The sequence below is a fragment of the Equus caballus genome, chromosome 1 (assembly GCF_041296265.1).
Source record: "Equus caballus isolate H_3958 breed thoroughbred chromosome 1, TB-T2T, whole genome shotgun sequence".
Classification (NCBI taxonomy): domain Eukaryota; kingdom Metazoa; phylum Chordata; class Mammalia; order Perissodactyla; family Equidae; genus Equus; species Equus caballus.
Window position 1 is genome coordinate 49063641 of NC_091684.1, and position 22276 is coordinate 49085916.

The following is a 22276-nucleotide window of genomic DNA, read 5'->3' on the forward strand; positions in this document are numbered from 1 at the left end:
AAGATATAAAAGGTTATTCCTAAGTTGTTTTATTTTAAAGATTGGCACCTGAGCTAACATCTGTCACCAATCTTTTTTTTTTCTTTTCTTCTTCTCCCCAAAGCTCCCCAGTACATAGTTGTGTATTCCAGTTGTGGGTCCTTCTGTTTGTGCTCTGTGGGATGCCACCTCAGCATGGCTTGATGAACGGTGCCATGTCTGCGCCCAGGATTTGAACCAGGGAAAGCCTGGGCCGCTGAAGCAGAGTGTGCAAACTTAACCACTCAGCTACAGGGCCGGCCCCTATTCCCAAGTTTCTTTGGGCAACCAAAATGGAGAATGTTGAAGAAGGAGCTGATTTCCTTCAACTTGACCACTTCTCTGCCTAGATCTGTGGATTTCTGGCCCCTGTAGGACTTTGTTTCTGGGGTTAAAGAGGCAGGACAAGGCCAAGATTTAGAATGTAGGCACATGCACAAAAGTGTTGAAGCTAGGAGGGTCAAGAGAGTTGCTACATTGGATAGAGTTAAGGGTTCATTTGTACAGAGATAAATACAGTGTTGTGACTTTATTAAATTAACATTTGTTAAGTAGAACCCCTGGGGTATCAGACCGTGAGCCAGAGTTCAACAAAAGATCACAAGAGAAGGTGAAATAGAGAAGTTTATTGCTCACATGTCCTGGAGAAGATACATAGCATGCCTACAGGGGCCATGCAGGCAGAGAGAGAGTGGCAGGACCCGGGGCAAATGCTTTTATTAGGGTCCTCGGGTGGAGTGTTTTGAAGTTCCAGGCTAAGGTCAGATTGGCCAACTCAAACCAAAAAGAGCTAGATGTTGGTAAGCTTCTTAAGGGATCTTATCTAAGGGGTGCACAAGGGGAAGGCCCTGGGAGGTGGGAGAGAGTGCTTATTACAAGGGTGTTGGGGGGTCGCATCAGGAACTTACATTTACTTGTGACTCTGGGCTGTTACCAGAGCAAGTACTTGAGGGAGGGGCTAGTGTCAGTTCCAGGCCACTACAGGCCACTTGGCCACACAAAATGGATGTTGAGGCAGCAATATCATGGAGTAGTTTAGCTAAATTCTCAACACAGAGTCTTATATGTGCACCCAAGGAGATCTGTACTACTGGGGACAGACAGGTGTACATCAGCACTGTGAGTGAGGATGTAGGATCTGAGATGTCAGTATAGGCAGAGGCTAGGCTGTACCATCTAAAATCAAGTGTTCAACTGACAGCAAGTGTGAAGGACTTTGTTGGGTAAACCAGGATCAGATTCCAGAACCAAGAGTGTAGACTAAAGAACATCATCCACCTGGAGTCTGAAGCTCATCAAAACCAGTCTTTAACTAACAAATTAAAATAAGAATCATCTGCAAAACGTGAAATGCTAATTCCTGGGTCTCTCAGTAGGTCAACAAGAAGCTCAGATGATTCTGCTGCAAATTGAATATTGGTCATAATTTGAGGAACACTGATGAAACTATCAAAAAGTCCAATTTAATGATGAATTAGCAGGCTACTACAAGATATGTCTTCTCTCTAGGTCTAGAACAGATTTTAATGTGTGAATGGAGATTGGGGGTTATCTACCAGTAGTAGAGCCATGCCAGATAGATCTTTGGCCAGTCCTGTGTGATCATCCTCTAAATAAGTGGTTCTTGACCTGGTTGGGGTAAGGCGAGGGCTGGCAGTTTTGTCCCTCAGAGCATTTGGCCTTTGGAGACGTTTTTATTGTCACGACTGGCATTCAGTGGATGGAGGACAGGGATGCTGCTAAACGTGCAATGGGCAGGATAGTCCCCATGGAAAGTGACCAGTAAGGAGAGCCTATATTTATATAGCATTTCTGTTTACAAAGCACTTGTACATTCCTTATCTTATTGGGAGGAAACCAGAGTGTTATTAGTTCTTGTGGCTGCTGTAACAAATTACCACAAACTTGGCGACTTGAAACAACAGAAATTTACTCTTAATAGTGCTGGAGGCAAGAAGTCTGAAATCACAGGTTCAGCAGGGCCGCAATCCCTCCAAAGGCTCTAGGGGAGAATCTGTTCTTTGCTCTTTCCAGCTTCTGGTGGCTGTCACCATTCCTTGGTGTGTGATGGCTATATCTCTCTCTGCTTTGTCTTCTCATCACCTTCTTTCCTGTGTATGTGTCTCAACCCCCTCGGCCTTTCTCTCAGAAGCACATGTGTGATTGCATCTAAATTCCGCTCAGATAATGCAGGATAAAGTCCTCCTCTCAAGACCCTTAACTTAGTCACATCTTTTGTCAGGTAAGGTAATATTCGTGGGACCCTCCATGTCCTTCTGGAGGCTACTATTCCCCCCACTATACAGGGCAGCAGTGACCCTCATCTTACATTATTTTACTAGGTCACATGGCTAGTTAATTATGGAATTTAGCCTTGAGCTCAGATCCTAGCCCCATCTTTGAACACTACTGTAAACCATAACAAAAAACAAGAGCAGGAAAAAAATAGCTAAGGCGCAAAAAGAGAATAGAGGAGAAATAGGGAAGTAGAACACAAAATCCAATTGCCGATGAAATTTTGGACAGCAAACAAAAAGAAATACTGCTGTGAAAAAAGGCCAGTGGATGAGGCCAGGGGCAGTTGCCAGTCAATAAGTAATTACTCCCTGCTGGAGTTTTTCTTTGTCACCCTACCTCCCTGTGATTTAATGTTGCAGGCCTGGCACTATCTACGGTGGAGATAATTCCATTTACTTAGAATGGTTGGCATAGTGCCTTACGAACAATGGCATTTTATCATTGGAAGGCACCATAGTCATCAGCCATGGTTATCAGTTAACATTTTTGTGCTTAAGTTTGTAAGGACTGTTGATTTGATATTTTTACAAACCTTGCAAACAATTACTTGCCGGATGGCTAACTCTTAGGCAAATGGTAAACAATGCAGCTTTCATTTTTTCTACTCCTTGTCCGGTGTCATTCTATTGAGTCTACTATTTTTAGACTAGCTGTTCTCAACTTTGGCTGCACATTAGGATCACCTGGGGAACTTTAAAAATCATGACATTCCTGCCCGCCCCAGACCAATTAAAGAGCAGCCTGTAGGATGGGACCTGAGAGAAGGGGTACTCACACTTTGAAACTTTTTTCCTTTAATTTTCACATTCACATTTAGAAATTGATATGTAAAATTTTGTAAGTTTGAAGAGTTGAAAAGTATTAAATTTCTAGCATATTGTAAATATTGACTTAAAAAGATAAACGTCACATCACTTCTTTAAATATATATAATGGGCTGTAAATAGTGTAACATATAACAAAACTTCCGATCACTGGGAAATTTCCCATCATTCCTTTCCATTCCACTCCCGCCGTAGAATGTTATCCTACTAATGTAATATATTTTCATGCTTAAATGTCTTTTATTTATTATCCTGTAATAATTCTCTGAAGCGAAAATATGTATATAAATTTGGATTGAACTTTTAAAATTTCCTGTGTCCACAGGCTTTAAGTACATAAAATTTCTGGATTGTGAGATCGTTATAATAACTATTGGAACACAATTAATGAAAGCAACATTAATATATTACTGTTTTGAGAGAAAAAAACAAAATTTCCATCAACAGGTGAAATGATAAAATGAATATGGTATATTTATACAATGGAATGTGCAGCACTAAAAAGGAATGAAATACTTATATATACATTAGCATGGATGAATTTGAAAAGCATCATGCTGAAAAAAGCCAGACATATAAGAGTATATACTGTATGATTCCATTTATATAAAAATCCTGGAAAATGCAAACTGATCTGCAATGACAAAAAGCAGACTGGTAGTTGACTGGGGCTGGCAGTGGAGGGAGGGATGGACTGCAAAGGGTTATGAGAAAACTCTTAGGGATGGTGGGAATGTTCTGTAGCTTGAGTGTTGTGGTGAGTTCACAGATGTAACCATTTACCAAAATTCATTGAATGGTACAGTTTAAATTATACATCAATAAAGTCAATAAAAATAGTCCCAAGTTTTTATAAATGTTAAAAAGTAAAATTTTATTAGAAATATGCAGAAAAATAAATCCCTACTCAAGCCAGTAAAAATCTGTCTCTTATTTTTGAATCAAAGCTGATAGGGCTGCTGTAGATTCACCCCCATCCTGCTATCTGCGCTCCTTTTCTAGTCTACCCCTAACTCACCTCATTCCACCCACCTCTCCCCCACCGGGCCGTGCACCCACTTCTGGGGCATGACTCTCGCTTCCTTCCTTTAAGTCAACGAATACCCTTTAAAATGGAGACTTGTATCGCTATCTTCATACTCCCATCTCTTCTGCCCACTCTGCTTTTTCTTTATTTGATAGACCTTAACACATTCTAGATACTATGTAATTTACTCATTATGTTTAGTATTTATTGCCATTAGGATCTTAACTCCTTGAGGACAGAAATCTTTGTTTTGTTTTCTGTTGTACATAGAATTTTGCCTCGCGTATACTCAGCACTAGTAAATGTTGAAGAAAAGAAAGAATGAAAGTAGACTTGAAACGGAAGACTTTTCACATTAGAGTCTATTTGGGTCAATGAGATCCCTCAGTAAACGTGTTAAACCATTTTAGGGACTTCTGGGAGGGTACCCTGTCTGAAACAAAAACAGAAACCTTTCCTTTCAAAGAGGTTGATTCAGTGTTTTTGAGACAAAACCAGCAGGTTATGAATACTGTGGAATTGAGGAACGCTCATACAGCCATTTGTTGAACCAGCTCCAGTGATAATGCAGGGTCTCGAATATGAGGCAGGATTCTCTAAAGCTAAGCACTCACTCTTCTTCCTTACAATCAGAATGCCAGACTTAAGAGGAAAAGTAAGTTTGAGGGAAAGTAAATTTAGCATAGTTGTATGGATGTGTTGAGCTGCCCAACTTGAAGTACACTACCATTATCTCAGGGAACAAAATTCTACAGGCTCTCAATAGATGATTCTTCACATAAACTGAAAACGTAGACCAGGTATGAACCAGAATAGGACATAACTCTGAAGCAGGAGGTGTTGGGGGAGGGTGTTAACCTTCCTCTGGGACTTCTGTTACATTTCAACTTCTTCTTTGTATAACATGAGAGCTTTATGCTTTCAGTCACATCACTAAGATCTAGTTTCTCAGAGCCTTTATCATTTCTAAATCAGACGAATGTCCACCTTTGACACAAAAGTGTCATAGCTTAGGTAGATTCTATACTACATGTGTTAAGCACCCAGACCCAAGAAATGGAGATAGAAAGTCAGAAGTGGGCCAGTTGGGGGGTTACTGTCAGCATTTAAAGGGCCTCCTGAACTCTGGAAGAAATCAAGTAGACAACAGTCTCTAGGAGGTCCCATCCATGGGGTGAAGAGTGGGGTGAAGTCAAGATGTACAGTATTCAGAGGGAATGCAGATGATAGGTAAAATAAAAACAAGTGGAAGCAACAGTAATGCCTCAGGAAGCCAGGCAGAGGCTAGGGTAGACCAACACCCAAGAGAGGGTTTGTAGGGCAAAGGCTGGGCAACATGTCAAGAAGGGCAGGGTGCAAGGAAGGACTCCAGTTCCGTCAGGAACTGTCAAGACACTATACAGTTGTGGGGACTGACCTGGAGCAGTACGATGTGTAGGAAAAACTCTGTCTTCTGAGAGCCCTGGGGAGGCCACAGAGCATTTGGATTTTGAGACCCCTTGCTCTTGGAATTAGATAGTACAGGGAGATTTCAATTCAAGATGGATTTCAATTAGGGTCAGAAGTCTAACTTTGACAGCAATATTGAGAGTCAACATGGAGTAGTGAGAAGAGCACCTACCTGATAGTCTTGTTTGAAGATTAAATTAGTAATATTTATAAAGCATTTAGAACAGTACCTTATACAGTAAGCACTACATGTCAGGAAACGTGTCTCAGAACAAAATTTTGTGAAAATGCAGTGCTCAAGTTCTCACCCATCTAGTATATAATAAAGGTTACATTGTTCTTTCCTGAATAAAATATAAATTGGGAAAGTTTACTGAGTAATTTGAACTTTTTAAATTGCAAATGAAACTGTGACTATTGATGGGTTTGAGAAATATCACAGAGCTGATGAAAAGAATAATAAACCAGTGGTATAGGAAAATGTATAAATGTTGCACATGTATTTGCACTTCTGTTTTTCCTGAATCACATCTAAAAATAACAAAAGAAATAAATGAAAAATAAATGGCGAAAGAAAACTAATGATGAAATAAAGATAAATGACAAAACAATGATGTTACAATACTCATGTATTGTGCACATGAACTCTACAGTGTATACAATACACAGAATTGTATGAATGATCATTTGAGGGGATATCTATCTCATGTGATTGTACTATGACTAAACTACTCAACATGGAGGATTTGACAATCTTGGGAGGCTCCTTGTGGTTGACTTCTTCTTGTTGTCATTATCATAACAACAGCAGTGCAAACTCTTTTCTAAGTGTTTCTCCATCTATGATCTCACTTTTGTGGCTAGACCTCACTTCTAGCCCCTGGGAATTTCTTCTGTGAACCCAGCAGGATGACATCCCTTAAGTCAAATTCCAAAGCTTTGAAGCAGATCAGCAGATCAGGGCCCCCTAATGACTGATTACACACAGCCCTGACCCCACACAGCTTCAATCTTGTTGTTTTCTGAGGCCTTTCATCACTGCATCCTGAAGATGAGTCCATCTCTTCCCCAGTGGGAAAGTAAACAGTGGAGTGAGAAGAGCGTGATGCATGTCCCCCAGGCTATGCAGAGGGGGAACGCTCTGATCTCTGCAGTGACTTGTTTGCAAATGCCTTTCCCTTAATGCCAGAGGACTGAAGAGAGAAGTGGGAATGGGGACAGCTCAGGCACCTGGAAAATGAAGGTTTATCTGCATAAAGCAATGTAAGAAGTGGTTTCTTCTGAGCATCTCCAGCTTGTCATGTTTTCATTCTGCTCTAACCTCAAACTTGGATAGTTTCATACTGTTTGTCAGAGTCCCCAAATATTTAGAGGTTCTCAGAGGTGGTGGTCTTGGGGTGGAGACAGTTCTCAGAAAAGTGTGCTACAACTCCAGTCATGATGCCCTTTCTCACTAATCTCCTTGGCTTCTCTAGCCTGGATCCAATTAGAGATTAGAGTGAGACTGAGATGCTACTAGAAATTATTTGGCCAGAGACTAATATTTAAATTCTACCAAAGGGTAACCAAGAAAGGCATATAATCAAGGAAGATTAGCAAAGGAAAACCAAGTAACAGTTGATTGATAGATGGGAGGGTTTTGTTGCCCAACCCCAATATAGACAACTCACATAAAGTTGACTAAAGCTCCTTTTAGACAGGGCCTATTCTAACCCAACTTCACCCATCCGAAGATCCCAAACCATAGCTCCGGTTTACCACAAAATGGTCTCATGAGGAAGGAAGAAGGAAGAAAAGGTGATGACTACGACAAAAAGGAGATGAGCATGGACCCTGGACCTTACCACTTTAGTAGCTTGGAAGGCGAACTAGAGAGAACCACACTCCTTTGGATGCAATATCGGGGAAAGCATGCTCCAAGCAGGGAAAAGGTCAAGGCACTGAGGCAGGAGCATGCTTGGTGTGTCCAAGGGACAAGCCCTAATCCATAGATTTTATTATTTAATCCATCGTTCTCACAGGTGTTTTGGATCACAATTAATAGCTGTGGATTTAATAACTGTAAACATAGCGGCCATCATTTCTTGGTGGCATTGAGCAATACTTTATTCATAACTGTGTTTTGTTCTGCTGACAAACTTATTCCTATTCGCATATGAAATTCTGAAAATCAGTGATATTACTCTTTTCCTAATCCCCATCTGCTATGGTGGAATGGTTGGGGGAACCTTCTAAAGACAGATTACAAACCAAGAAAAGTCAATTAACAATACTGGCAATAAATTAAACTCATAAAAGAGTCAACATGGAGTAAATGTAAATCTTCCCTTTGATCCATAATTTGTATAAATGATTCATAATTTAGGTGCTATCTGCTTTCCTGATCATCACATGAACCACAAGGAATACTTAAAACTTTCCCGCTCTGATTGTACAGGAAAAAATAACCTACCTCTAGAGTCAGAGTCAATAACTCCTTGGCAAAACTTGACCTGAATGCCAATTGGCCGCATCATTTGGAAGTAGTTTTGGTGCCCAGTTCAGTGAATTTTTCCCGGTTTCCATGAGGTTCAGACATCCATAGCTGTTCACCCCAGAAAACTACAGCTAGAGGCATTCTCTCATCAGGCTGTGTTTCAGCGTTTCTCAAAAGTAGTTTATTCCATAAACATCAGAGGGCAGCATTTGATAGGGATTCCAAAAAGACTGAAAAAATTCTCCACGCCAAACCTGCCTGAATGCTCCATTGGGCTAAGCTTTTCTCTATTCTTTCCTGATTCCAGTTCTGTTTTCCAGCCAGGAAATGCCCTCACCTGTGTCTTTTCACTACCCACTGCCCCCTTCTTCCTCCAGGGACACAGCAAGCTGGCTGAGGTTCATAGTGGATTAGTGCTCAGCATCCCTTCCCCCTCCTTTAGGATGCTGTCGGGACACATAGGCTGGAAAGCCAAAAACTCTATCTCCCCATTCCCTATAGTTAAAGTTCCAGATGTAATTGAAGTTGGGCCAATCAGATGTACTTGTGGGACATTTGGAAGACAGAAATGTACATGGAGAAGCACTGTTGCTGCTTCTGTTTCCTGCAGGCAAGCATGGTGTGGAGGGGTTAGGCTTTGAGTAGTAGCATCACAATGTCCAGTCACTTGCTGGATGTGGGTCAAAGCATCGGATGCTGGACATCCAGTTGTTGCTGATGCCAGTCTGGCAGGAGCAGTGTGACTTTGAAGGCAACAGCTGCAGCAGTGGGGCATCATGATTCCAAGATTGCTGTTTAGGCTGTGCATTTCTGGAGCTAACAGTTCCAGAGTAGTTTCCTGATTCCGCCTTCTTGATTATGGCAAGCCAGCTCTGTTGTCTGGGAGGCATTCCTGGAGGACCCACCTCAAATTTGCCTCTCCAGCACTTCCAATATTATATACACACTCAATTCTCTGTTTCTTAAATATGTTCCTGCTTAAAATAGCTAAAGTTTCTGTTTTCTAAAACGGACCCCTGAATAATACATTGGCTGAAGGTAAGCAAAAGCTGCAGCCCACGTATGGCACTGTGATCTGTGTCTCTTTGATCTTTGTAACCCTCAGGTGAACTGACATGAAATACCACCGTGAAAGCTCGGGAGTAATAAGCTTCGTCTTCCTGTGTGCCTTGCCCCACTTCTAAAGTAAGCAACTGTGATCCCACCACTGCCTTTAATACAATGGATGTGAGGTGGTGATCTCTTGGATTGCATGCTGGAGATCAAGTTCACAGCCATAATTCATTCAATAAGCATTTTCCCAGCAGATGACAGGGAGATGGTTTACAAAGTCTCATTAGAAAGTAACCATACTGACGTTAGTGTAGTGTGGCTTCCTGGCCCCACAGAGACACACTGGCTGACGCATTCTGATATCTCTGGCTTGAGGAACCTACAGATCCGAGGATGCCGGCCAACTTCCTCAGCTATTCTCCATACCTTCCTGTGGATGAGGCACAGCTGGGATGTGTTCCCTGACACTTTTCACACACTAGCATGAGAAACAGCTAAACCCATTTGGCCTGACAGGATAGATACTAAACAAGACACATTCTACTTATTTATGCTTTTCAACAGCTGCTCTTGGAGTATTTAAAGTCCGAAGGCCCTTTATGTGAATCCCCAGTATACCAGCCACTCGTAGAATGACACTGTTACTCCAGCTACTATATTGAATACAGAGTCTCTGGTAAGTGGACTCTAATGATAAATGTCCCGATTTTTACGTAACATACTCTACAAGACTGCAAATAAAACCTAAAACCTGCAAAATTAACCTCTGAGTTTGATTTTCATGGAGTCACAAACTGAGAGCTCTCAATTTTCTATGACCAGCACGCTACAAGGATCCCTAACGCTTGTAGCTGCAGGGCTGAGGGTGCTGTCAGAACTGGAAAAGGAATGAGAGATTTCCACATACTCAATCTCTCTTAAAACCCACCATTGAAATTTCATTGTATACAGAAGCAGTTCTACTTCCTTGTCAATAGAAACTGTTCTTTTTGCCATCCTGACACTCTCTTCCAGTTGGAAGCTAATAATCCCCTTATGTTAATCTACTGTCAGCAGGCCGGGGACTAGGACCAGATCCCATTTTTCCTTGGGATGATGTGCAAAACCAGACATCGCAAAAGGAAGCTTGTATTTTGAAAACATTGCAGGAGTTGGTTAATTTATACCGGCAAAAATGGTAAGCAATCTTTTTAGGAATAGATATTGAGGCTCTTGGCGCAAAAGCATAGATGAGCCTTTGAGATGGGGCTCAATTTGTCTCGCTGACTGCACAGTTCCCTGATGGTCTTCTCCCTACAACTTGCTCCTTGCAACCAATTTTCGTATCTGTTAGGATTCTTCAGTTGTAAACAATAGAAATCAACTCTGGGTGAGTGGAATGATGTAGTAGTTAATAGCTTAGGCTTTCCTGGATATAAATTCTGACTCTTTAACTTACTAATCATGTCACTGGGCAATCAAACTAATCTCCATTTGTTCTATGTAAAAGAGAATAATTAAAACACCACACACTTCCTAAGGCATTGTGAGGAGTAAGTGGGAAATTACATGTGAAGAGTCTGGTACATAGTAACTATTCAGCAGATTTCAACTATGATTTTCTTTCTAACTGGCCTTCTCTGCATTTCTCAAAATGATTATTAATGATCATTAAGTAGATAAGTCCTGCTGTCCGTTATCCTGCAGCCCACCACACATAGTTGTTGATGTAATAAGTAAGTTGTTTCCGAACGAACACTTGTAATTTGCAGTGTTGGCCCTTGTGGCATTAAATTTGGATCTTATACTTGAAACCATTTGTGTCATTTGGGTCCTAGAGTAAGCTGACCTTGAGACAAATTTGGGAGTGTAAGAAGTTTATTTGGAGGTATCTGTGAAAGACAAAAGAGAAAAGAAGTGGGGTTTGGCAGGGAGAGCTTTCAGACTGGGATGTAGCTCTGACGCCTGCAAGGAGAAAGGAGGAGGAAGCAATGTTGAGGAGGGAGACCTCAGACCACGATGCAGATCCGACAAAACCCCAGCCAATCCAATGGGGAGCTCCAGAGCAAAAATTGCTCATTAGAGAGATATGCAAAAATGGCCAGGCACTACTGTCCCTGTTGGGCTGTCGTTCGTTGGGGGATGCCTTGGAAGAGAGTGGCTTCCGCTTGAAAGTTAAGGCAGATCCTGAAAGCACTAATAGCCGAGAATGCCCGCAAGTTCTTTCCTGACAGGCGTTCTGACTGGTAAATCTCAATGGTTGCCATTGTCCATCCCTTGTGCTGCATGGCAGCAGCTCCTCCAGGGTTCCAATGAGCCTTTCTTCCTAATGGGGGAGTTATAGGGTTCAACTAGTATTCATTATCTGTCCTCTTCCAGTATCCATTCTAAATTACACTCTCCCTCAGCTATTGCCTCTCTGGCCTCCATGGCTTATCTATTGGTTTGACCCAAATGCTAATTCCTAAGGAGTCTGACCCCCTGGGAATCACACTCTTCTCAGGTCATGATGGCTGCTCTTGTTGGTTCACAGTTACAATTTGACAAGGGAGCAACTGGAAGTGCCCCAGTGGATCACCTGAGTTCCACACATGTTCCTCCCTGTCCCAGTTGTGTCACAGCAACCCTACCTGCTACTAATCAAGGTCAATAACTTCTGTTAAGGCAATGATACCTGTTCTTGCTGGTCCCAAATATAAGGAACCCAAAGTTCCCGTTGGGAGCTGTCTTATGGACCAGTGGAGCTTTGCTACTATGTTCCTTTGCAAGGGTAGGCCTCCTTTTGGAACCAGGACCTCTATTCCTGCAGAGCCCAGAGTTGTGGGGACAGAAAGCACCAAGTCCCCTGTGGGTCATTACAAATGATGTTAAGTAGGGCCTCTCCTGCTTCCACCCCTTGGTTCTTGGACTCAAGAATTCTTCCTATTGGGGGCACAGCACCATGTAGAGGTCTCTGATTAAGTGTGTGCATGGCATTCTGCAGGGTGGCATCCTATTCTTGCAGAGTATTGCCTAGAAATTAGTACTTCAGTAGGTCATTTCACTACTCTAACAGGTTGGTAGCTTGTGGATGGAGCAGTATGTGATATGACCAGTGGATCTCATGATCTTGGCCCACTTCCATACCTTCTCTCCTCTACCTTCAGTAGGTTCCCTGATCAGATGCTATATTGCGTAGGATTTCAAGACTATGGATCAGGCGCTCTCTAGTCATATCCTCCAATTGTTGGACTCATAGACTCCCAGGTTGGAAAGGACTCAGAATTCATCTGTTAGTTCAGGTTCAATCTGGTCCCTGAATCACACGTACAACACCCTTGATAAGAAGTCAACAAGCCCAAGAATGACAAAATCCATGATATCAATACCACCATTCCCCATTTTAAGGTCTCATGGTAGACATCACTAATTTTTTATGGCATTTCTTTTTCTGCTGAGTCCAGACAGGGCCTCAGAATCCTTTTCAACAAACTCTGGAAGCAGCTAATACTAGACAATCTGATCTGTCATATTCAGTTGAAGTCTGTATGCTGTTCTGAACTAGCATCTACCCAAGAGCTGGCCAAAGCCTGGGTTTTATTTTATTTTACTTGTTTTATTTTATTGCTACTTGCAACAGCTAGTAAGCTTCATTTCTGTAAGAACATGCTGCCTCATTTCACTTTGAATCCCCCACAATATGTGCATAAATGCTTAATAAATATTTGTAGGATGAATGAATAAATAAGTAAATAAAGGATTTGCCATAGTGTTTCATAACTTGCTTCAGATCACCCAGAAACCTTGCTGATTCATCAAACATTTACTGAAAACCTACTATGTTAAGTAGTAGTCTAGGAGCTGGGAGATAGAGTTGAATGACACAGACAAGATACCTAGCCTCATGAGCTTACATTCTAGTAGACGCTGACAATAAGGAGGCTGAGAATAGACGAGGAACAAGAAAGCAGCACGTAGTCAGAGTGCTATGGTGGAAATAAAACATGATTTTTTGATAGGAATAATTGGAAGTGTAGTTCTTTACTTGAGATGATCAGGAAAGTCTGCAATGAGAAGAAAACTTTTTTTATTGTGTTAAAAGATGCATAACATAAAATTCACCATTTAACCATTTTAAAATGTGTGATTCAGTCGTATTAAGTACATTCACATTGTCATACAACCATCACCACCATCCATCTCCAGAACTTTTCATCATCACAAACGGAAACTCTGCACCCATTAAACAATAACTCCCCATTTCTCTCTCCCCTCAGCACCTGGTAACCACTATTCCACTTTCTGTCTCTATGAATTTGACTATTCTAAGTACCTCATATCAGTGGAATCACACAATATTTGTCCTTCTGTGTCTGGCTTATTTCCTTTGACATAATGTCTTCAAGTTTCATCCATGTTGTAGCATGTATAAGAAGATGACTTTTAAAAAAGCTTTTATTTGAAGTATAACATGCAAAGAGAAAAGTGCATAACTTGTTCACAGCGTGAACACATGGGAGTAAGCAGCACATGGACGAGAAATCCAAATTTACCGGCGCACAGAAGACCTCCTCATGCTCCCTTCCAGTCATGACCACCAATGATAACCTCCATCCTGACTTCTAACAGCATACAGTAATTTTGCCTAGTTTTTAACTTTATATAAGCAAAACCATACACTACTTACTCTTTTACTTTCTTTTGCTCAGTATTGTATTTGTGGTATCCATCAATATTATCGTGTGTTGTTATAGTAGTTTCATTCTCATTGCTGTGTGATATTCTATAGTGTGAATATACCACAATTTATTTATCCCCTGCTGTTGGTAGCTACTTAGTTTCTGTTTTTAGTTATTATACATAATGCTGCTATGAACATTCTTGTCCATGTCTTTTGGTGAACACATGAATGGATTTGTATTATTTATATGCATAGATTATATATGGAATATATGGTATATAATATGAGTATATAATATGAACCTATGGTATAGATGCATAGACATATGTAATCAGAAGTGGAAATACTGGGTCACAGAGTATGTGTATGTTCAGCTTTCATAGCTCTCCAAAGGGGTTTACCCATTTAGAAAGGCTCACATTTAAGCTGTGGCCTGAAGGACAAAAGGGAATGGAAGCTGCACTGAGATTACTACCCTAACATCTCCCCACTGCTCTGCGGAAAATGTGTCCTTTCTTAAAGTGGGTAGAGTCAAACAGGAGCAGTCCTCCACCTCCTTTCTGCTGTGGTCTCCCAGTGACACTTTAGTGAGAGGAGCCTCTGTCATTTTGGTCAGACCCGGGGAGGTGGGGAATGATGACCGATGACTCAGCCTCCTCGGCTCCACTTCCCAGAGCTCCACTTCCCACATCAGTGAGCCTGGCCCTGGGGAGAGACGTAAACACAGCCATGGTGTTGATATCAATTCTAGCAGAGATGTCAAGAGCCAAAGCCTGAGAAGAGGAGGAGAGAATCAGGGTAAATATGTCAGCGGAAAAAAGATCAAGAGGGGACTTGAAAGTCATGTCTACAGAATTGTTTAAGTAACAGTGGCAAATGAAAACAAAAGGCCTCTACTGCTAACATAATCAGTGGTACCTGTTTCAGATTCCCAGGCATCTCTATGTTTTCGGGAGGTCCTGGGACTCAGGCTTTTGCCTATTGTGTGGCCTGGGATGAAAGCCATTGAGAGAAGTTGGGATTCAGGACTTTCTTGTCAACAGAAATGAAAAGAGGAAAAAAAACCCCACCAAAACCCAAAAAACTGGCCACAGTAATGCCTATAAATGCTGTGCGGGTGTGAGGGCCTGCCTCTATGTCCTGGTTTAGGAAGTATAAACAAAACTGGTAGAAATGGGTCATTTTGGGAAAAAGTTTCCAGTGGGAAAGAGAAGAGTCTAGTTGCTTTGCCCTTCAGTGTTTTAGAGTTTCCTCAAGATACAGAGAGATTCCAATGTGCTTCTTTCAGGTGCTGCTCAAAACGTCCCATCTTTTAAAGAAAAGAAACAACAAAAATGATTTGTGTATCAAGGTAAGGTGGCCATAAGTGACCAGTCTCTAATCCATTTTTGAACTGTACGCTGTGTCTTTAAGGTGGCCAAACTGCCTTTAACCACAATGCTCAGGGCTAGAATGGATTGAGTCTTATGCCAAAATCTCTTTTGGTTATTTTTCTTTCTTTAGTGTGTACAAAAAGTGAGATTTTAGAAGTATCTCAAGGTCATCATTCTGAACATTAGTTGAGTGTTCATGTTTATAGATTAGAGTTGTAGATGTAGAAAGTATTCAAGATTGGAATGTATATATCCTGTAACAGTTTGTGTATGTGTGTTCTAGCAGAATTTCTTGTATAATTCCCTTTCATTTATTTGTTTCTCCTAAGAGTTCTCTGGGAAGATGAAAGTTAAATTAGCTAAGGAAATTCTGGATTAGTTGGGTTCCACTTGTATTGGTTTCCTTTTATATATAAGGATAAAGGAAGGGAGCGAGAGCCCCTTTAAACATGGGGCCCCATGTGGTCCAGTCTGTGTGATGCATCACATTCCAATGAACACAAGTTTGACGGCCGAGACTAATCAGAAGGTAATTCAAATATTTACCAGGGACTTTAAAAGAACATCAAAAGAATATCTAGCAGAAGTCTTTAAAATTATTTCTTCATCTCTTGTTCAATTCCCTACCCACGCTAAATTCTTCCCAAAGACTGTCAGCTCACCGCATCTCTTTCTCATCCCTGCATGCACTCAGAATTCTGGTCTTTCCCCCTTTTTTTCTCCCACAACACAGTAAGTTCTTTTTTCTCTTTCTGAGATTAAAAATATACATGTTCTCAGTCTGTCTTTTATCTTCCAATTTTCAGATCTTTCTACCATTGTCCTGATTAGCTTCTCAGAAGGCCTGGAGGCCGGCACACAGTCACAGAGGGGTGAAGTTGTGAACTCTTATATAGTAATGCTTTTGGCCCCACTTGCACAATAATTTTTTGTTAATATAATCCATACAACAAACTGTATTCCAGTCACTAAATAGCAAAACTTTTTTTTTTTTTGCGATAAGAAGCAAGGCCAACAGAGTTACCAAAACTCACATTTTTGAAGAGTGGAGAAAGGGATGAGGGAAAGAGTTGAACTGTGGTATAAGATAAGCGACAGCTTTGAGCAGAGACATAATTCCGCCTAGATTGACCTCTTCCCCTCTTCTGATGACATTGCCCTCGCTGATCCTTCTCCCTGGAAGCCCTATTTCTCGAAACCTGAGATCATGCACCAATAAACCATCTCCTTGGAAATTTACCTACTTTGTGTTGGTTATTTGATCACAAGAAGAACTCTGAAAGGGAGAGAACAGACCTTCAAGGTCAAATTTGGCCATTTCTCTGCTATCTCATGTCTAATACCAGAGAGATTCTTCTTGAGGATCCCATTTCTCTGTTAAAATCAGACAGTTATCTGACCTCTGTTTACCCGGGCCTGGGATGGGCCAATGCCAGCATTTAATGCTAACTTGAAGCTAGGACTGCTAAGGTCCTTCATGTGGAGCACCTAAAAACCACAGCAGGCAGAGAGGGAGTCTAAGAGCATGCAAGGTAAAAACATGTAAATAGTATGATTCAATAAGATATAAGATTAACAAAAAGTTAGGAAACAAAAAACACTAAATAAACACTAAGTGTAAACATGCTGAAGAGACTGCCAGATAAGAGTGTTTTCTTAGTGTGGCAGAACAAACAAAGAAATGTTTCCTTAACTAATAGTATATTTAGAAAATTTCCATGTCATTTGTGTTTGTCTAGAAAGAGCTATTTTGAAAGCACCTAGGTATCTTGGGATTAAACTGCCCAGCCCTTAGGGAAGGAAGCAATTGCCTGTTCATTCATTCATTAACTCAAAATATATTTATTGGAATTTACTATGTACCAAGCACAGTATTAGGCACTAGGAACAGGGCCTAGAATAAGACCAACATGGTCCTTACCCTCTTTGAGCTTACAATATGACAGGGAAGACAGACATCAAATAGGTTATTACTCACTTAGACACTGAATGTGTGCATTGAGGCCACGATGGAGAAGTGCATGGTGCTGTTGAAGCCAGTCAGTCAAGGAAGGCTTTATGGAAGAATGTGGTTAAAAAAAAGAAGAGGACAGGGTTGTCAATATCTGTTGAGCAATTCAGGTGCCACTGCTGTCACCTCTGAACATGGTCTTTCTCCTTTGCCTGGAAAGAATACATTAACATCAGATTAAGCGAAGAGCTCATAAAATGCATGATGGCACACTGACCAATCAAAACATGCCAAGCATTCTTTTCCAGAGGATTGGGAAAGAGATTCATTTTGAAATGATTATCTGGCAATAGGTTCAACCTGAAAAAAAATAAATACAAAACCATAATTATTTTTCAACAGAACTGAAGAGACTTATTTGTCCCCCCTTCTGAAATTGTATATCTATTTCAAGGCCCTGGAAGCTCAATGCTATGTTTTATGTTCTAAGGGTAAAAACATGATGTCTGTTTTATTTCACAACATGAATTGAAAGCATTTGTGGGACAGGATGTTGTTTTGGTTCAATAGGTTGTTCAAGGTTCCTCAGGAGTTTTATCCAGTAACTGCTTTCAGCTTTAAGATATTAACGTTTCCATTTGGTTTTCAGATCCAAAGACTGCGTAAGCAGATTTTTCTATTTTTGATGCCTTATCCTACTGCTGGTGTGGTTTAAAGTAATCAATCATATAACTGGGAGTAATAAAGGACTCTGGCTAAGAGTTTTTACACAAATAAAACTAGCATTGGTTTGAGTGGATGGCGATTATTCAAGGATTGCAGAAAGCTTGGAGTCAAACCTCAAAAATGTCCCAGATTTGCAGCTCATGCGCTGGTTGGGAAGGCTGTCCCTCACATTAATTCAGGTAAGACGCTGGCTGGGCTCAAGCTCGGAAAATGAGAGTACCTGATGGGAACAATGAAGTGACTGATTCTCTTGGGCTCCTCAACAAGTCTCTACCTGTCCTCAGGAATCTTTCTGCCAAACTCCAGAAGGAAAACCTGCTCTCTCTTGTCTTTCTCTGGGGACTCAAGTCCAGGGTTTGTGTTTAGGAACACAGTGAAAGAAGTCAAGTCTGTCATAGACTGTTTTCTCCCAGGACCTCTTTCTCCTTCAAGGATCTATCACTCCCATCTTCCAGTTCTCAGTACTTGCCTGTTTTCCTCCGGGAGACCAGAGTTCACCGCTATGGAGCCCTACCTTGATCTGCCCTACTTGACCCAATATTGCTACTTGTTTTGATATTTTCCCCTAAATTTTGTACTTCCCTACTATATTAGTTTCCTGTTGTTGCAAACAAGTTATTGAAAACTTAGGGCTTAAAACACAAATTTATTATTTTACTGTTCTGAAGGTCAGAAGTCTGAAATGGTCTCATTGGGGTAAAATCAAGGTTTCAGCATGGCTGCATTCTTTTCTGGAGACTGTAGGGGAGTCCCTTTTCTTGCCTTTTCTAGTTTCTAGAAGATTCCCTCATAGCTTGTGGCTCCCTTCCATTTTCAAAGCCAGCAATGTTTGGTTGAGTCTTTCTCATACCGTGTATCATCTCTGACTTCACTTTTGTCATCACATTTTACTCTGACTCTTACTCTCCTGCTTCCACTTTCACTTCTTGTCCCTGTGATTACTTTAGGCCTACTTGAATAATTTAGGATAATTTCCCTATTTTAAGGTCAGCTGATTAGCAACCTTAATTCCATCGGCAACCTTAATTCTCTCTTGCCACATAACATAAGATATTCACAGGTTCTGAGGATCAGGACGTGGACATCTTTATGGGGTCATTAGTCTGTCTACCACACTCACCTTCAATTCTACTATCAAAACTTACTTTTGGGGGGGCTGGCCCCGTGGCCGAGTGGTTAAGTTTGCACGCTCTGCTGCAGGCAGCCCAGTGTTTCGTCGGTTCGAATCCTGGGCACGGACATGGCACTGCTCGTCAGACCACGCTGAGGCAGCGTCCCACATGCCACAACTAGAGGAACCCACAACGAAGAATACACAACTATGTACCGGGGGGCTTTGGGGAGAAAAAGGAAAAAATAAAATCTTTAAAAAAAAAAAAAAACTTACTTTTGGGGCTGGCCCAGTGGTATATCGTTAAGTTCACACACTCCGCTTCAGTGGCCCAGGGTTTGTGGGTTCAGATCCTGGGTGCGGACCTACCTACTGTTCATCAAGCCATGACATGGCAGTGCCCCACATAAAAATAGAGGAAAATTGGCACAGATGTTAGCTCAGCGACAATCTTCATCAAGCAAAAAGAGGAAGATTGGCAACAGATGTTAGCCCAGGGCCAATCTTCCTCACCAAAAAACCAAACCAAAACAAAACTTACTTTTACGTTCTCCCACGACTCTCTACTAAGCTTAAAAGTAGACCTGATAATTGAACTCAATAGAAGATGTCAAAGGCAAATTTGTAGGATATGTCCCCACTTTTTCTCCTACATCTCTTTACATAGCATGAATCTACCATGGTCCTTTTCTATTCTGAACCCAGATGAGATTCAGAATTCTTTTTAACATAGTACTCTTGACAGCTACTTCCAACTTATTAGATTCAGCATTAAGATGAAACTCATTTGATATTGCTGCTTTAGTGGGTCACCTCTTCCTTGAGAACTTCTAGAGATGCAATGTTTTAACCCAAAGGAATGCTTTTTATGGGAAGCTGTAGGGCACCAGTAACCAGCTGGTGGACACAAGCGTGCTTGGGAGGTTTTCCTGGAATCTTTGAAGATACAGCGTATGTGTTGGTTCCTGTTCCCCCTCTTCCTAACGCCGTCACTGCACAGGGAACAGAACTGGATGATCTAGCACAGCGTGTCTCAACCTCAGCACTACTGATATTTTGCACGGAATAATTCTCTGTCATTAGAGGCCATCCTGTACCTTGTAGGATGTTTAGCAGCATCCCTGGCCTCTACCCACTTGATGGCAGTAGCACTTCTCCAGTCAAAAACGTATTCAGGCACTGCCAACAGCACCTTGGGGAGCAAAGTAGCCCCCAGTTGAGAACTACTGCTCCGTAGTAGAAACCATCTAATTTTGGAATTAATAGGTTAGAAAGATGCATTTTTGTTTTGTTGTGGTTCCTTGACTTTCCTTTGGCTTGTATTTAATGGAATTCCTTTGCCAATAGAAGACACCATCAAAAACAGCATTTCCCCGAAGTCTTCATGTCAGATATCCAAATCCCAGATCAGAGCAGAAAGCCCTTTCATCAGCAAGGGCTTAGTGTAGTATGAGCAAAAGTATTGACTCTAGTCATCTTTAAGGCTCAGCTCAAGCCCACCCCCGCCAGTAACCTTTCTCTGCCTCCTCTTTTAGGAGCACTTTCTCCCTCTTCTGAACTCCTGCCGGCTAAACCTCCAGTGACTGTTGTCATATATATCTGGTATTCTTGGTCATTTTATTTGTGGGTACATGGCTGACACCCGAGATAGAATGCTGTGAGACTAGTTTCTGTATCTTACATATGTACAGCACCCTGCACATACCATGTGCGTAACAATTACCTTTGAAAAATACTTTTACACCATTTCTTTCACACAATTTAGAAAGTCAAATCCATGAGGTTTGTTTATGAAAAATAGCAGACCTATTCCTCCCTCCTACCACTTTCCTCATTTCCAAAAACCTAGAAACAACTTTTTTTAGAATATGATTTTTGTATTTATCTCCATATTGCGAAATAATATTCTTGCATTGCTACCTCTTGATTTTCAGTTTTAGGCAATATCTATCTAGGGAAGATAAGGATTTAGCTCTCTTTATATACATAGAAACTTCTAGTCTTCAGGAAATGAGTTATTATCAATGTTAACTCCTAGTACAATCTTCCCAGGATGGTTATACCATTGTTTTGAGTTGAATAATATACATTATGTCATTATTGCTATATAAATGCTTTTCACAGCTGAACTGTGTAGAATACAATGATTACTTTTCCTTTTCTACACATTTTTTGAAGTTAATACAGGTTCACAATCCCTTATTGCAATTCCAAAATTTAAAAAACTCTGAAAACCAAAACAAAATAAAATATAACAAAATTTTATGTTGGCAGCAAACTCATTTCACAGCGACTTCTGTCCCAAATGTAGCTGTGGCTACTTACAGTTTTTATTTATGCTACCTGGTGCGATTATTTAGATGCTTTGGTGCAGAAATTTTGATGTGTTTGATTAGAGTGAGTGACCTACTTGGGAAGTTGTATAATACATATCATATGCACCATATTATATTTCTAAAATCTGGAAAACAAATGAATCTAAAATTTGAAATACGTTACTCTCCAATGGTTTCAGTTAAGTGATTGTCTCATTTGTTTGTTTATTACCCTCTTTTTAAAATTTCCTTTGCAAAACTTTCACACTGTGAAATACAACAAACAGAAAAATACATAAAACGTAAATGTGCGTAAAACAATTTAATGAATGGTTATAAAAGGAACATTTGTTTAGCCATCACCCAGGTCAAACAATACGAGATTGCTAGCACCCAAGAAGCTCCCAGCACTTCCCTTCCCAATCATAACCCTCTCCCATACCATTGGTGGGCACCAATAACCTAACTTTTATGTATTCATTTCCTTGGTTTTCAGTTTAGTTTTGCCACCCAATTGTGCATCCCTATTATTTTTGAACTTTGTAAAAGTGAAATCACACACTACCGATTTTGTTGTGGCTTACTTTTTTTCTACTTAAAAATTTTTTGAAATAAGCACATTTTTAGAAAAGTTAAAAATATGGTACAAAACATTTTTTTCTGTGCTATTCGAGAGTAGATGCTAACATAATGCCCCATTATTCTGTAATCGTTAAGTACGTATTTCTTCTAAACAAGAACATTCTGTTGCACAACTTCAATATGACCATCAAAGACAGGAAATTAGCATTGGTACAGTACCATCTAATCGTTAGAGTCCATTTGGGTTTTGCATATTGTCCCAATAATGTCCTGTATAGCTAATGGATCCAGTTCAGAATCACACGTTGCCTTTATTTGTCCTGTCTCCTTCGTGGCCTTTATTTCAGACTAGTTACTCAATCTTTCCTTGACTTATGTGACCATAACACTTTTACAGATTACATTTCAGTTATTTTGTAGGTTGTCCTTCAATT

General features: G+C 40.7%; 1 protein-coding gene across 5 annotated transcripts in view; it reads left to right on the forward strand.

Moving 5' to 3' along the window:
- TFAM (transcription factor A, mitochondrial) overlaps nucleotides 1–22276 on the forward strand; it is a 93355-nt gene that overhangs the window by 23928 nt on the left and 47151 nt on the right. For 3 of the 5 annotated variants that reach the window (XR_011437229.1, XR_011437227.1, XR_011437235.1), the window contains exon 7: nucleotides 15073–15135. Coding sequence is in view for 2 of the 5 variants with exons in the window: in XM_070262726.1 (XP_070118827.1) it covers nucleotides 15073–15135; nucleotides 16164–16199 (99 nt within the window). In the remaining 3 variants the exon portion in view is untranslated. Of the gene's footprint in view, nucleotides 1–15072; nucleotides 15136–15963; nucleotides 16397–22276 lie in introns of those variants that run through there. The other 2 variants (XM_070262733.1, XM_070262726.1) reach the window with 2 other exon arrangements.